At 36.4% G+C, this 17,298-nt stretch overlaps 1 protein-coding gene across 1 annotated transcript in view; it reads left to right on the top strand.

Annotated features, from left to right (window-relative positions):
• Positions 1 to 232: 232 nt before the first annotated feature.
• LOC120248554 (laminin subunit alpha-2-like) overlaps positions 233 to 17,298 on the top strand; it is a gene marked incomplete at its 3' end in the record, with an annotated part of 318,217 nt that continues 301,151 nt past the window's right edge. The window contains exon 1 of the mRNA XM_039256922.1: positions 233 to 400. Within this exon, the coding sequence (XP_039112853.1) occupies positions 307 to 400 (94 nt within the window). The remainder of the gene's footprint in view (positions 401 to 17,298) is intronic.

Raw genomic sequence — 17,298 nt, 5'->3', positions numbered from 1 at the left:
GACGAAGCTAAGGAATGATCCCTTCTCCGAGGGAAGGGCGGCTCTAGGAAAGGTCTGTTCCACTGAGGACCCTTTAAGGGCCTGTGCCTGGACTGCGGTGGGACGGGGGCCGGGAAAGGGGAGGGAGGGGGAGTGTCCTCTCTTTCCCCCCACCCTCCGGCGGCCGCAGAGCCCCAGCCAGGAGGGGGGCTGTCTCCTCCTCTAACCCAGCAGCTGCGGCTCCTTAGTCTCACCAGCCGGGCCGGGGAACTGGGCGGCGGAGACGCCTCGGGCTCCTGAGAAGTGGATCGGCTCGCGGCCACCGCAATGCCAGGGGCCGCCGGGCTCCTCCTGGCCCTGCTGCTCAGCGGGGGCCTCGGGGGCGGCCAGGAACAGCAGCCGCAGGCACATCAGCAGAGAGGTACAGTCGAGGAACGGGCTCTAGATTCCCTCCTTCGCCGGGGCCGCTGCCCCCCACAGGTCCCTTCTTCCGACAGTCCGGGCAGGGACCGGTTTCTGGCTTGGCCCTTGGGGAGTGCGCTCTGGGGCCAGAAGGGCTAAGCTTGATGCAAATGCACTTTCAAAGCCCTGAGTGCCCTGTCTGGGGAGGGAGGGGGGAGGGGGGGCGGATTTCCTACCTCCCCCAAAAGAACTTGAAGCGTTTTTCATTGTTCGTTCGTTCCGAGAGAACTTGCTGTCGCTCGTACACACTGCAGGCTGAGTTCTGAAATCCTTCAGAGACAAACTTTTAACGAATTGAATAATAAAAAGTTTTTCCAAATCACATTCTATCCCTGCATGGACATGTTTCCCAAGCTGAGGTTCGTCTTGGAACTTTGGAGGGCAGCTGATACATCATCTTTTTTTTTTTTTTTTTTTTTAAGGACTTTGTTTCTAACTATTTGAACAGGGTTTGTAAAGTAGTTAAGTAAGTGGATATTTTCTTTCGTGGCAATGGGACTTCCAGCCTCAACTTTTTCTGACCCACATCCTATCTCAGGTATCCCTTTTATTATAGTGAAATTTCTCCTCCCGATTAAATACGGACAAGACTTCTATGTCATGTGTATGTGAATTAAGGCCGTAGTGACCGGATATACACGTCAAGGGACTTTGGAAAACAGTTTTATTTAATGTAACCCAAATTATTGTCTTCAGAGCGCTGTGATGTTTATATGCATATAATTTCTGATACTCTTGGGAGTCTTTGAAGAGTTTTTTATGGTCACGAATTTTAAAAGAAGCACATGTACAGCGTTTTAAAACATAATTTATAATGAATACATCATTTCAGTAAACGTTTTTGGGAGTTGGAAAACTTATATGAAAGTAAAGAATGTTTAAGATTTGTTCTCAAATATCAAAATATTTACCATAAGAGAACAAAATCTGGGGGTTAGGAGCATTTGAAAGTTTTGATGAGATTGAATCTGTCAGAGTTTTGAAATATATGTATCCCTCTTTTAGTTAACTGGCATAAAGCTATATCCAACCATTCTGATAGTTTTTCTTCTTCTAATCTAACACTTCTAGCAGTACTATTTTATCTTAAAAGGGGTAAGAAAATAGTCTAATCTGCTTGCTACAATAATAGCTCCCTGATTAAAAGTCCTAGAATAAAAATGACCTTAAGTTCACTATATAACTTTTTTCTTCTATTTTTGCTTTTCCTTCTCTGTGAGGTAAAATGGGGTCACCATGGCTTAATTAATAGAATTTATGAGAATGATTTTGAGACTCTGGCAGCTGATTTTTAAAAATGCTGCTTTAAAATATTTGTCTTTCTTAGTTATATGATATGATTTAACAGTAGAGAGTACTTTCATACTGTCGAGCAGCTGGGAGATACCAGGAGCAGCAGCCCTTTCATTTGGAGTGGGGCAGAAGCTCACAGCATGCAGAGTAGTGATGGGGTGGGGGGGGTCTCGAAGAAATTTCCTAGTGTGCTGCCCACCCTCCTCATTCTCTCTCTTCCCACCCCTCCTCTCCTTCGCCCTCTCTTCCCCTTCTGCTTCTCTCTTCCTCCTCCTCCTCCTCCTCCTCCTCCTCCTCTTCCTCTTCTCCTCCCATGCCGCCCCCTTCTCCTTCCCTCCTTTCCTTTTCTCTTTCTCTGTCTCTCAGTCTGTCTCTCTCTGTTTTATCTGAGATAAAACTGACTCCAATTTCTGTGGTCCAGGCATAAAGTAAGCTCAATGCAAAAGGGAAAGTTTATACTGTCATTCTGTTCAGAGATCACGTAAATGCCGCATACAATAAGGAATTCTGTGAAAAATAGCTATAACATAGTGTCTACCTATAGACTACTATTTTCTTTTTTATTTTAATTGTTTTTAATATTTGTTTATTTTTGAGAGAGAGAGATACACACACACACACATAGTGTGAGCAGGGAGGGGCAGAGAGAGAGGGAGACACAGAATCTGAAGCAGGCTTCAGGCTCTGAGCTGTCAGCAGAGATCCTGACACCAGCTCTAACTCACAGACCAGGAGATCATGACCTGAGCCAAAGTTGGCCACCCAGCCCTCGGCCGCCCAAACAGCTGAGCCACCTAGGCACTCCTAGGCTACTGTTTTCTGCATTCTAGAATATATTGTGTATTACAGATAGTTTGCAATATATTGAAAGATTGGCTCAGGAATAAATTGTTGAAACTTGTTAATATTAAAAGTATATATAGATATGTTTTATAATACCTAAATTTATATAGCATTTTATAATGTAAACATGTCTTGTATACATTAGCTTATTTCACCTCCAGTTCTTATTCTATTTTTTATTTAAAAAATTTTTTAAATAGTTTATTTATTTTTGAGACAGAAAGAGACGGAACATGAGTGGAGGAAGAGCAGAGAGAGAGGGAGACACAGAATCTGAAACAGGCTCCAGGCTCTGAGCTGGCTGTCAGCACAGAGCCCGAAGCGGAGCTCGAACCCACGAACCAACTCAGGTCATGACCTGAGCTGAGATCATGGCCTGAGCCGAAGTCAGATGCTTAACCGATTGAGCCACCCAGGTTCTCCTCAAGTTCTTATTTCTTATTGGACAAATTTAAAACTGAAGGCTTGGAGTAGTCGTGACTTAAATTCATGCAACTGACAGTAACTTAATTTTTAACAACTACAAACATTTCTAGTATTGTTTGTGCTGAAGTTTCCTTTTTATGATATGAAGCTTTCTTTCCATTTATTCTGGGGTCATGTTTTCTTTTTAGTGTTGTTCTGTTAAAACACACTCTCAATGACGATCATTGGATATGAGTGTGACTGAAAGTTTTTGGCTATCATCAACGTTTCCTTTTTTAATTATATTAGCATTGACCTTCTTAGCCAAGCACTGACTATTTAGAATGAGTTCTGGGGTGCCTGGGTGGCTCAGTCAGTTAAGCATCTGACTTCAGCTCAGGTCACGATCTCCTGGTTCATGAGTTTGAGCCCCACATTGGGCTATGTGCTGACAGCTCAGAACCTGGAGCCTGCTTCAGCTTCTGTCTCCCTCTCTCTCTGCCCCTCCTCCCCCACTCATGTTCTGTCTCTCTCTCTCTCAAAAATAAATAAATATTAACAAGAAATTTTAGGGATGGTATTTTATGGAAGAGAGAATAAAATGTTCTTTCTAAATCCTGAACTCAGATCCATAGAAGAATATGACAAAGGGGAAGGTTTGAATTAAATAAAATGAGAGGTAGCTTCCTCCTTCTCCTTGCCCCTCCCTCTTGAAGCTGTTCAGAAATTACTGGGTTGTGTTGGAGCAACTAGCTTCTGTAAATGTCCATACATGATCAGATGTGCCACCTGTCAGGGATGATTTAGGATGAAATGCCTTTACAGAGACACTGTGAGTTCTCATCAAGTCCCCAGTTTTTTCAAAGTCCAAGATGCTAGTATTAATGTCTATTGTTTGGAGTGCATACTTGAATTTGAACTTCTTAATTCTTAAAAATGTCAAGAACATATTAAAGGTATATCAATATGTTTTTAGATGTCTTCTGTGATTTAAAATAAAAACATGTTTGAGATGATCCTCACTCATTTTTGGCAAGAATACTTAAAAATTTCATATGGAATATTCACCTTATCATCAATTGCACAGTTCTAAAACATTCTGTGCTATAAAATATGAGAATGCTTCATAAATTACTGGAGATTTACTGTAGTCATAAACTTGGAATTATTCTTTTTGGTATCACTTTTGCTACATATGTAACTTATGTACATAGGCTTGATCACTACGTACTGGCCTCATAGTTCAATAAAAATGAGTCATAATGGATAAAATGTGGGGCTGAGAATAAGAAAATATTCACCATTGACTATTTTATAGATGTGGTGGCTTTTTTAAAAAATACATAAATTTTATGTTATTTTTTTTATCTCATATATGTTTATGTATACAAATTTCTGACCAGTCTTGTTCCCAAGAGTTTTCTATCCTAGGATTTCATGCAAAGTAATGAACTGGATCTCTAACAAGAGTTGCAGGGATGATGAAAAAAAAAACTGCATGTGCTCTGTCAATTCATCCTTAATTCACTCTAAAATATGGACACCTGTTCCCTCCACTGTAACTACCATAGTTTTCACCTTTCTCAGATATAGTTAGAAACTCCAGTAGGTATCTCAAGAGTTAAACCAACTATGATTACTCTAAGAAAAATGTGAGTCTATATTTTTATGGGAGAGGATTTGTTAAGTTAGAAGAATTTCTGAAATAGTAGGACTTAGAATTTTTGCACCATTGAATTGTACTGCAATAGCTATGACTCAAAAAAAGTTTAATTTTTAATAGATTTCACATCACAGTATTTTCTCAGTCTGCATTAATTTAAAGCATATCATTGTCATTTTCTGTTCATACATCTAATAAAGACAAAGACTGTTGTGCTTGACTTCTTAACGTAGACCTCTGAGATGGGATTATTTTTCCTCCTTTTAATCCGAACAGATTTAGCATTAAATGATATAAAAATTTACTGGAACTTTATGTGAAGTTTCACATCTTTCATAATCTACTTTAGAATTGTGGGCTGCAGTTCTGCACCATAAGAGAAGAATAAAAAACTAGTAGAATAGGGACCAATAACTCAACCCAGCCTATGCATAGCAAGATTATGGTGTGGCTAGTTGTTTAAATTAGAGAGTCCAAAGAAGGTGTCAAATGCATGCTTGATTCTAGTCAGGATAACTATTAAGTAGGATTCTACTGTGTGGCGGGGGAGCATAGCTGGAAGATTCCAAGCATGGTAATAAGAATAAAAATAAGAAAGAATGGTCAGAGTGCCTGGGTGGCTTAGTACATTGAACCTCTGATTTTGATTTTGGCTCAGGTCATGATCTCATGGCTAATGAGATTGAGCCCCACATTGGGGTCCATGGCGACAGCGCAGAGCCTGCTTGGGATTCTCTCTCTTTTTCTCTGCCCCTCCCCCACTCACATGCATGTGCATGTGTGTGTCTTCTCTGTCTCCACTCTCTAAAAATGAACACTTAAAAAATAATAAAGAATGGTGACTTCAGGTCATCTCTCCGGTTTGCCATGGGTTCTTATTTAGCAACTAGAGACTGTGAAAAAGATTAGGAAGAAAGTATTGTTAGTGGTCAGACAAATTGTTTATGCCTCTAATACAGAAAATTGGGGTTTATTAAATTTATGTAGAGTCACAGCTTTGAACTGGGTAGCTAGGCTGGAATTTAGAAAGAAGCCTTGTTGCAGTGGCTGAAAAAACTAAATAGAGGTTAGAGAAAAACAGAATTAGATTGGCACGTGGTTTTCAAGACTCATGCCAGGCTCCCTGTATACCAGCCAGGCAGAAAGAAGACTAATTCTGGACTGTACTGATTGCTAAGACTGAGTTCAAAGACCAGAATTTGTGCAGGAAATTGGTGGGCATGGGACTATGTGTGTTGGAATGTGGTTAATGAATGAATATGTTCAGTAGGTAAAAACAGAAAAAATTCCTGCCTTTATGGAGTTTATATTCTAGTTTGAGTGGAGAAGGGGAGCAGGAATATGATAAAAATATAGTGAATAAGTAATCTATGAATACCTATATTTTATAGAATGTAGTCATTGATGACACTTCTGGACAAACAAATACACCAGGGTAAGAGAAGTCATGAGTTCTAGGAGTGGAGAGAGGTTGGTTGCTATTTTAAATAGAGTGATAAAGGTTGACCTCATTGAGAAGGTCACATCTGAGCAAAGCCTTGAAGGTGATGTGGGAGTGATTCACTACAGATAGCAGGTGAAAGAATCAATATTCTTAGCATAGGGAAAGGCTTGTGAAGGTCTACAGCTAGATCACAGTGAGAAGAGTCAGAGAAGTAATCGGGAACTAAGGGCATTGTAAAGAATTTTGCATTTTAGTCTGACTGGGATCAGTGATATTGGAGAATTGTGAGCAGAGTCAAGTGAATGAAAGAATAGGTAATGTTTCTTTCCCAGATACGCTTTAATCCACTGGACTAGACCAATATGTTACTAATTGAGATCTGTTTGCTTCCCCATTTTTAGAGCATATTTAAGTGACTCCATTCAGAGTATTCTATCTCAGCAGAAACTCAAAAGCATTTTTGTAAAATTTCTTGTTTTTTCCTTTTGGCATCTCAACCCTATTACATGATTAAAAGAATTTCAATACCTTAACACAGCTGAACTTCTACCTATTCTTTTATCTGCTCAGTGTTCTTAGAAATATGCCATAGATTTCTTAGAGTAATTTTAACAAATGTACATCTTAAAACAAAAATAAGTTGTTCACAATCCCACATAAATATATGTATACCTTGGGGTTCCTTCTCTCTCTCTCTCTCTTTCTTTCTTTCTTTCTTTCTCATTCCTTTCAGTATCAGAGCTAAAGTTTAGATACCGTTGCTAAAAGTGACAGTGATGTATTGATCTGATGCCTTCTTTTATAAAATGAACTTTGAAATCTTACCTATTTTTACAATCAGAAACTTATTCTATGCTCTGTTTCGATTTTTATAACTTGTTTAAGGATCACTGTAAGTCTTGAAGTAACCTTTGGAGTAGAGTAATGCAATTTTGTGCTGGCTAAATTCTATCATTTAGAACAAGAGTTAGGTGAAGAAAATTGCATAGCTTTTCTCTTTCCCTCCCCACCTCCTCCTCCCTTCCTCCCTCCTTCCTTTCCTTCCTTCCCTTCTATTCCTCCTTTCCTTTCCTTTCCTTTCCTTTCCTTTCCTTTCCTTTCCTTTCCTTTCCTTCCAAATAAAATATGGTTTTCAAGGAGATAATTCTAACAAATATAATTTTTAAGAAAATATGTACGGCAAAACTTTACTTAAATCTTCCTACTAAAAGCCACTGATAATCATGATCTAAATATAGTTTTGAGACATAATCTAAATTTATGTGATGAGTTAAAGCTAGACATTTGCTTGTCAAAGATGTAGAATTTGGGTAATAAAGCTGTTTGTACCAGTCATCTTGAATGTGGATTTTAACTTGGAAGCCTTATGCTATTTTGTTTTTATTTGGACACATGACATTTAGAAAAAAGATCATAGAGGTAGTCTGTTAGGAGGTATTATTCATAACACTAGCTTTCTGTTCAGGCCTAATATAGTTCAAATAGAAAGTTGATCTATGCAAATAATGAATGACGAAGACCCGAGGAACTGTTTAGTGCCGGGCAGTTGGGAAACTTCGTGCTATGTTAAAGACGCCTCTCCATGTAAGGTCCTCTTTGCTGACCACCAAGCTGTGCTCCCCCGAAAGGTTCTTTGTAGAACTGCATCCTGAGTCCCAGATGCTTTACATTGGTTTAGCATTGGTTTAGATTGGATTAGCACATTGGGAGCATTAATACATGTATATACACAACATTGCTGTTTAGTAGATAAATATAATCATCCTCATTTTACAGAAGGAAAGGTGATCCCTTGCATCTTGTCAAGGACAAATTCCAATGTGAGTCTTAGAATTAGAAATTAGGATATGTTCCTGCTTCTGATTTTATAGATCCTACATTGTGATTTCTTTTGGACTTTTAGATACTTAAAAAAAAAGCTTGGAAGAATCCTATATCCATTTCTGAGTTATCTTAGTAGTCTAATTTGAAAACAGAGTCACTAGGTATTGTGAAAGAACCAGAAAAATGTGTCATCTTTAAGGACCTTTTTCATTTAAACACACACAAACAAAACAATGCAGAGATGCATACAAGTAACTTAAAACTGTGCATGAAAGTAAAAATATTCAAATTTTAGTCTTCAAATTCTTAGAATTGGGATTACTGGACACTGGACTATAAGCTTGATCATTGGTTTTTCTGAAGTCACATTATATAAATTACTTCAGTAGGCTAGGAACATAATGATATTTATTATATAATGAATTCTTTAAGAAAATGGTCAGTATATATATATAATCAGTGAATAAGAAGAAGTAACCAAACAGACACACCTGACTCAGAAGAGTTAATCTCAAAATTCCTTTTGATAAAATGTAGAACACTGGCATTTCTATAAAAAGATTTAAAGAGTTCAACTTGAAATTGAACTTCTCTGTTAGGACAGAAAATTTTGCAAACCTCCTACATTTTGAGAGGGTGTGTATGTAGGATGCCAATCAGTGCGTTGCATGTAACATTTATAGTTTAGAACTCAGTACCCAATTAGTGTATTTAGAATATTTATATTAGTATATTTAATATACTAAGATATTTCGCTTTTCATTTGTTTTCTTACATCAGATTTTCAGTTTTATCAAAAAATCTAGAATAAGGGAATCTAAACATTGAATTTGCATAAAAGCCTAGTTGCCCTGATAAATGATTGCGAGCCACAGAATAGATTGTAAATGGGATCATTTATATTTTTAAGTCCAGTACCATTAAAACTCTAAAGTCTAATACCATTTTAGTTGCTTGCAATATATACTGTTCTAAAAAGGAAATAAGGTTACTAGAGTTTGCCACATCAAATATATTTTTTTCTAAAGCCTCTATAACCACCACAATTTTGTGACTTATTGCCGACTCTGCCTTTTTCAATTACTGAATAAGGCTGAAAGTATGAAACAGAACATGAAGTAGAACAATTGTCATTTCAGGGAGCTACTTTATCTCATGGGTCTGTTGTGAGGAGTATATAAAACAATGAATATAAAACATGGAGCATCCATTAGGCCCTCAAAAAAAAAATGTGAGTTTTCAAAATGCTTCAAGAAAACTGAATTAAGTTTAAAAACTGTCTCAGTGTCAAGAAATTCTGGCTTAAAGCAGCACTTTTTCTCCAACACTGTGGTACACCAAACTCAGCTGAGGCCGTTTATGAAGGAATTTGCTTATATACTTGAAAACACAAATGTATGGATTCAGCTTTAATTGGAATTTGTTTTATAGTGTTTTGCTATTCTGAACTTTATAGCTTAGCCTACAAAAAATACCCATTAACATACACCTTTAAACTTTCAATTTCTATATATATTCCCCTGGTTTGGAGAGAACTTTGAATAGTAGAAAAAGTGTCTTTGGGAGAGAGCAAGAAGGGAATTCATGGTCATGTTACCGCTCTTGTCTTAGGATCAAAAACCCAAGTCACTAGAGTTTAAACTTCCTGTTAGTAAAGTAGAATTAAATTAGATAGTACATGTGAACATACTTGACAGCTAACCAGTAAATATTATCTCCTCTTTTTCTTTATTATGTGATCATAAATTTCAACAATGATATTTGCAGTACATATGACATCACTTTTACTTAAGAGCGAAACATTCTAAAAGTTTCTTTGAGTAGACCCTAAGAGACTATAGATGCCAAGCTGTGTCATTGAAGAGAGATGGAAGAATTCTACCAACGTCACAAAACAAGCCAGTAACAGAGATAGGAGAAACCCAAGGTCCTATAATTAGCTAATAGTTATGTTGGTAGCTCAACATGAGAAGTGATTGAGATACATAACAGGATGGAAATTTTAGCAATACTTTGTGGTTATTTATATTTCAAAGATGATCTACTGAAATTTTTTTTCTAGGAATCTCTCATTTTGGGACATGTTTTTATTAGGGATTAATAAACTCTTTTGTAGAGAAGTATTAATATGTGTGATAGGTTAGAAAAATGTATGACACATAATGAGCGCTCTATAAAAATAGTTATTATTTTCAGCCTATGAAGCCCATGTTCTCACTGATACTTGAGTAGAGATGACAATTCAGGCATGTTTGAGACACAGTTAAAGTTAATTTTAGGATGGTTGTCAGTGGAAAAGCTCTCAGTATAGATCCTCTTTTGGATTCTTTCTATATACTAAGGTAAAAAAAATCATCTTGCAGTATATAATTTAATACTAACCTAGATTAGGAAAATTTTTAGTGTGCCTTCCTGTATATTAAAGCTAATGGTAAATTTCTACAAAAACAAAACCAAAATGTACCTCAGGAAATCCTTTAACCTCAACAGGTTTCTAAGGAGACCTGTTTTTCTAATCTTGGGAATGTCAGATTTTGAAAAAGTTTCAGACAAAAAACATCCCATAGGCCCTTTTGCTCTTCAAAAACTTTGAGTCACGGTTAACATGTAATACAACCATTCAGTTTTTTACTCTGGCACATCAGAAAAATCAATGGATTTGCAGTTAGAACTCCAGGATACAAGTTTTGCCTCCAGCTCTTCCTAAAGATTTCAACTTAAACAATAGATGAGTCATTTAACTATTCTGAAATTAAATTTCCATTAAAAGAAAAGAGAATATAATGTTCCAATGTGTCTCTCTGAGGTGTCATAAAGGCTCAATAAAATGTGTGATACAGGGGCTCCTGGGTGGCTCAGTCGGTTGGGCGGCCTACTTCGGCTCAGGTCATGATCTCACTGTTCATGGGTTCGAGCCCCGCGTAGGGCTCTCTGCTGGCAGCTAGCTTAGAACCTGGAGCCTGTTTCAGATTCTATGTCTCCCTCTCTCTCTGACCCTCCCCTTCTCATGCTGTCTCTCTCTCTCTCTCAGAAATCAACAAAACATTAAAAAAAAAGTGTGATACAAATACTATTATTAATAATACTCTTCATCATTATAATAAATGACTGGTTTGGCCAAAGGCACTGATGGTTCATGAAATTCCGCTTCATCCGTTTTCTTTGATTTTTTTCTCTCTCGATGGCTCTTAATGTACTTAGTTCTTCTGTATTGAGAATCATGCACAACACATCTTCCTTCCTTCCTTTTTTTTTTCTTTTTGCTGTATACCCCCGTAGTAACATAGAAAAAGTGAATTCATAAGGAAGGGAAGTATTTTAACATGCAGATCCTATCTACTGATTTTGCATATAGCCATACACATAGAGTTATATGTAGACGATACATTTAGAAATTCTTCAAAATACTTTTTCATTCTTCTTAATTATCTTCCTTAAGTTTGTACAAAATATTTTTTGTCAGTTTTCAAGAACTGATTTTATCCATAGGATTCCTGGCCTTGTGCTACCTGAGATGTCCTGAGAAAACAATGCTATCCTACTCATTTAGGGTATGAAATCTTTATCTATATATCTATTTTTTGGACAAATCATTGCCCTCTGAGGCCATTTCCAGATCTATAATTAAAAAAAAATTTAACCCCTGACTGTGTTCAAGGTACTCTGGGTTAAGTAAAATGTGTTTCATATATGTAATGAATCTATCCTATTTATGATTTTCAATTATATAATAAGCTGAAAAACCAATCATATTCAGATAAACTTCAAGAGCTACTGCTATTGTGGAAAGCTAGAAGAGATTTTCCTCAGTTAGTTCTCTTTTAAGATTTTAAGCCTTTAACAGTTAGAAATTAATGACATTAAGTTACACACCAACATCAGTTACACACAAATAGGACTATTTGTCTTTCATTTTTACCTACTTCATCTCTTGTCTCTAGTGTGGCATATGGTAGGCATTTAATTAAAAAATTGTAAAACGAATGAAGAAGCCACACTTTGGACAGACCCAAAAGTTGCCTGTTAAAAAATATTATATGCACTAGTTATCTTAATGCTTTTATAGTCTGAATCAGTATTTTTATAAGATATAAATTTCCACAAATACTAAAACACAATGGCACAGATATGGCATATTGTTATTAATACCATGTAATGGATAACTAGAATAGTTTAGAATACTTTATCTTGCTTTTGATGTATACATTTTTTCCTAAAGATATTCTACTAAGAGCTGAGGTGTTTTTTAAGCTTTGGATGAGGAACAAATATTTCTTGGTTAGTCAGAACTTTTCTATATATGAGGACTTCTTAGACAAGTATTATAATGCATACGGTTAAAATGCCTATTAAATTGTAAGTTCCACTTACTGGTCAGCTACATGCAAAGGAATAAAACTGGGCAACTTTCTTAATAGTATACATTGAAATAAACTCAAAGTGGATTAAAGGCCTAAATGTGAGACCTTAAACCAGAAAAATCCTGGAAGAGAATACAGGCAGTAACTTCTTTGACATTAGATGTAGAGGCTTTTTTCTAGATATGACTCCTGAGGCAGGGAAAATAAAAGTAAAAGTAAACTATTGAGACTACATCAAAATTGCAACCTCCTGTACAGCAAAGGAAACATTAAAGGCAACCTACTGAATGGAAGAAGATATTTGCAAATGACTTATCCAATAAAAGGTTAGTATCCAAAATACAAAAAGAACTTATACAACTTAATGCCCCCAAAATACATAATCCAATTTAAAAATGGGCAGAAGACATGAACAGATATTTCTCCAAAGAAGACATGCGGATGGTCAGCAGACACATGAAAAGGTGCTTATTATCACTTAAATCAGGGAAATGCAAATCAAAACTACAATGAGATATCACCTCACCCTTGTGAGAATGGCTAAAAGCAAAAACACATGAAACAAAAAGTGTTGAGGAGAATGTGCAGAAAATGGAACGCTTTTGTACTGTGGGGGCTGGGAATGCAAACTGGTGCAGCCCCTGTGAAAAACAGTATGGAGATTCCTCAGAATGTTAAAAATAGAACTACACTATGATTCAATGATTGTACTACTGAATATTCAGAAAATATAAAAAACACTCATTCAAAGGGATACATGTACCCCTATGTTTATAGCAGCATTATTTATAATAGCCAAGTTATGGAAGCAACACAATTGTCCGTCAATAGATGAATGGATAAAGAATGTGTGGTTTGTGTGTGGAATACAATATTCCAATGTATATTCCACATACATTGGAATATTATTCAGTGACAAAGAATGAAATCTTGCCATTTACAACGGCATGAACCGACTGAGCCACCCTGGCACCTCTTTAATTTTAATTTTAATTTATCCTTATTTTTCTTGCTTGATTTATGGGTTTATGTCCTGAGAGTATGGGAGAGGCAGAATTTGTGTTGAAATGATATGTTTTCTTTTCAATACCAATTGAATCACGTAGGGATTGAAATCTATGTGAACCACTAGGTCACAGCAATATTTTCAATTGGGAATTTACTTAAAGTCTTAGGATTGTGGCATGACCTCTAATTTTTATTCACTTGGTATTTTATTCCTTATGGATTAAGAGAAGTAGGGGCACCTGGGTGGCTCAGTCAATTGAGTGTCCAACTCTTGATTTCAGTTCAGGTCATGATCCTAGGGTCTTGGAATTGAGCCCTGTGTCAGGCTCCATGTACGGACCCTGCTTAGGATTCTCCTACCTTTTCCTCTCCTACAGCCCCTCTCTCCAGCTCTCTCTCTCTCTCTCTCTCTCAAATAAAAAAATAAAAAAAGAGACAGTAAAGTGATTGAAAAATAATATGATTCAAATAATGAAGAAACTCTGCAGGCAACTATAGAATTATTAGCATATTAGCAAATTTCTTTCAAGTTAAATATTCTGCCTAAACTGGGAATTAATATTAAACACATTTTGTGTTCAGTGATTAGCTAATATAACTTTCAGATAGAGGAGATCCTGTAAAGTAAATGTCTAAATTTAAGTAACTGCGTAACATAGTTATCATAATTTCCATGGAGAGATAAAATCAAATCCAGTCTGATGGTCTTAATTAACAGCCTCCTTTCCAACATCCACTATCATGTGCTTTACATTTGTATAGTATCTGGCATCTAGGATGTTTTCCCATTGTGCCATCGTTTCTACGCCTCTACACAAAGCTTTTGAGTATTGTGTTGTACAAATGAGTATACCCCCACAGTTGGAGGAAAGGGGAATCAGTACTTACAATGGATGACTTAGCCTGATAAATATAAGAAAGGATAGAAATAGAATTCCAAAATTTCGAAACCGCAAACACACATTTCGGTTTTATATAAATTTTTGTCTCTAGGGATGCCTCGGTGGCTCAGTCAGTTAAGCGTCCGACTTCGGCTCAGGTTATGATCTCATGGTTCATGGGTTGGAGCCCCACATCGAGCCCTGTGCTGACAGTTAGTTTAGAGCCTGGAGCCTGCTCCAGATTCTGTATCTCCCTCTCTCTTTGTTCCTCCCCTGCTCACGCTGCCTCCCTCTTTCTCCCTCTCTCTCTCTCTCAGAAATAAACATTAAAAATTTTTTTAAAAAATATTGTCTCTAATATGGAACATAGCAATTTTTTTAACGGGAGAAAGCTAATATGAAGATTGCAGCATTATAATAATATTTATGGATGGTAGGGTTATGATTTTTAAAAATTGAATCTGTGAATATTCTATGACATGGTTTTTTAAAATTTAGTCCAGAAATTGTGTTTTCTCATGTTCTCCAGAGGAAAACATGCATTTGTTTTATCTATGAATTAGAGATAATACTCCTTCCTCCACTTAATTTAAGTGTTTAATTCATTTTTATATTTTATTCATAAATATGACCAGACACAAATTAAAATATGTATATTATATTGTTTTCTATTAACACACATGTGTTTTCTGTCTTTCATGGTAACTTTGTGCATGGTTTCATATATTAGGGAATTATAAATTGAATTTATTATAATTTGCTTAGTAAACTATTGATGTTAAAATCTACTATTATTTTGAATATTGCTTTGAGGGATATGGGAGACTCACAGAGGAATCATCATTTCACCAAGATTTTTTTTCTAATAAGACATTCTCCATTACTAGAATTGTATTTTGTGCATTATATTCCATTGACGTAATTTTAAACTTCCATTCTACTTTGCTGTAAATGGAATTTCATTATATCTGACTCCACAATAAGTGGGTTACAGTATCGTTGACATTTAGTAGAATTACAGATCTTGTGTCTTTTTATACTCTGCATTAAAATGCATTATGTGCACTTTCAATTCTGTTTCAAAGAGACTACTATTGATTTACAAAGTTGTTGTATAGAAGAGTTCTGTGAAACTCCATTGCTTGATTTCATGGTAGCTTTATTTTTTTCCTTTTTATAATCATTTGAAAATGTTTTTTAGTGTGTTTGCAACTCTTGGATAAAAATGAGATAAAATTTAGGGATTATAAATGCTTGTGTGAGTTTTCTCTATTTGCTCTAGCAGTGAGTCTTCATGAAGGCTTTGTGGATCTTAAGCTGTATCTCCCTCTTGCAACTTTCTTTTATTTTATACTTAATTATGAAAGCTCTTGTAGAACATTAGTGTTTTACATAGTGATTTTAAAGAGTGGAATTAAAATATTTCTTTGGTCTCAAACTCAGAGGAAAAAGCATCCTGGGAATAAGCTGTTTTATCTGAAAACTTGTTTGGGGGATTTGATTGGCACAGCTCGGTGCTGTGGAGATGGGGGAGGGAGGGGCCTGGGTTGAAGGAAGTGACAAAGACAGGGAACTTCGAGTTCCGAGAAGACACTTGCTGGGATCTCCTCATCTATCCCTAGATCTCAGAAGTAGGCATCTGGGTGGAGGTTATCTTTTTTTTGGTTCAGAGTACCAGACCCAAAGGGGAAAAATTGTCCTCAGGTAGTCAAACCTTTAGTTCTAGAAGCATTTCAAGAGTCTGAGATCCAGGAATGAGCAATGCCTAGGCGTCATCAACTCAGTCCACTTTGGTAGTAGGAACATTTTAAATTCATCCAGGTCAAGGTCACCCACTAGGGTTTGTGCTGGAAACTTCCCACTGCTTCCCTTCTTTCTCCTCTTCCTGCTCTTTCCTGTTTGGGGAGAAAAGAGTTTCAGAAAAGGGTAGTTAGTAACTACCTCAAGATACAGCTTTGTATTTCATCATTATGCCACCCACAGTTTTAGTTTTTCAGCTTGGTTTGGGGACATCCTGTTTGTAACATGAAGTAACAGATTTGGAAGAGAAATGCCCTTGACAACAGTCCTAATGAACATTTTTAATTCCACAATAAAGTAATTCAGAAAATTGTTTTCCTTTGTATCTATCTCCCAAGATAAGGGTATCTGGAGGCCAAATTTCCTGCTGAGTTCTTCGGTGTTATTGCCAGGTCAGAAACTAGGCATATTAACATGAGACATGTTGCTCTGCATCTGGAAGCCAGAATATAATAAGCATTGTTAATTTAGTTAAAGAAAAAGACAGCTGTTTAAGATTAGCCTTCTTGTATATGTGTGGGAGTTAACAGAATAATGTCTCTTTCTCAAGATGGGTATGTTTTCCTTTTGCTTATATGCAAATTTTAATGGATGAAGGAATTAGGGAACTTAATGAAATAATAGACCGTTTTATAGTTTCAGTTGGAAATTGGTTGACCAATGCTCATCTGAACAGCGATAGAAAGTTCCAGTAACCAGAAAACTTTGAAAGTCTTCTGCACTACGCCTTATATTCTGGATGTTAGTTTCCTATAGTATAAACGACTAACCCAGATATAACAACTCTATTCCAAAATCCACCTTCAAGGTGACTATTACTTAAATCCCTAGCCTACCTGATGCCTTGCAGTTAACCCACTGTTGTGTTCTGAAATACGCACTTTGATAATTACCTAGGTTATGCACATTTATGTAGGCGTGTCCATTTAATAGGAATTTTGAGGGGATCCCCTTCTGCCCCCACAACCTCTTATCTGATTAGTTTCATCTGTTCTAGAATTCCTTTATATGAATAATCAACTATGTACTTTTTTGTGTCTGCTTCTTTCAGCCTAATGAAAGAAATGTCTGTAAAAAAATCATCCACGTTTTTTTTCATATATTTTGTTCTTTTAAATTGCCAAGAGTTTGTAATACATGGATGTATCTCAAGTTTTAACTTAATATCTGTTGATCACATTCAGTTTCTAGTTTTTAGACATTATGAATGAATCTGCTGTATGCAAATTGTGTACATCTCTTTCTATGAATATGTTTTCATTTCTTATATTTATCTAGGAGTGGAATTCCTGAGTTACATACGCATTTCATTAAAAAATCCTTTTTTTAAATGTT

This window comes from Hyaena hyaena, unplaced genomic scaffold (assembly GCF_003009895.1).
Source record: "Hyaena hyaena isolate Hyena2069 unplaced genomic scaffold, ASM300989v1 scaffold_596, whole genome shotgun sequence".
NCBI lineage: Eukaryota > Metazoa > Chordata > Mammalia > Carnivora > Hyaenidae > Hyaena > Hyaena hyaena.
This window is presented reverse-complemented; position numbering and strand designations above follow the sequence as displayed.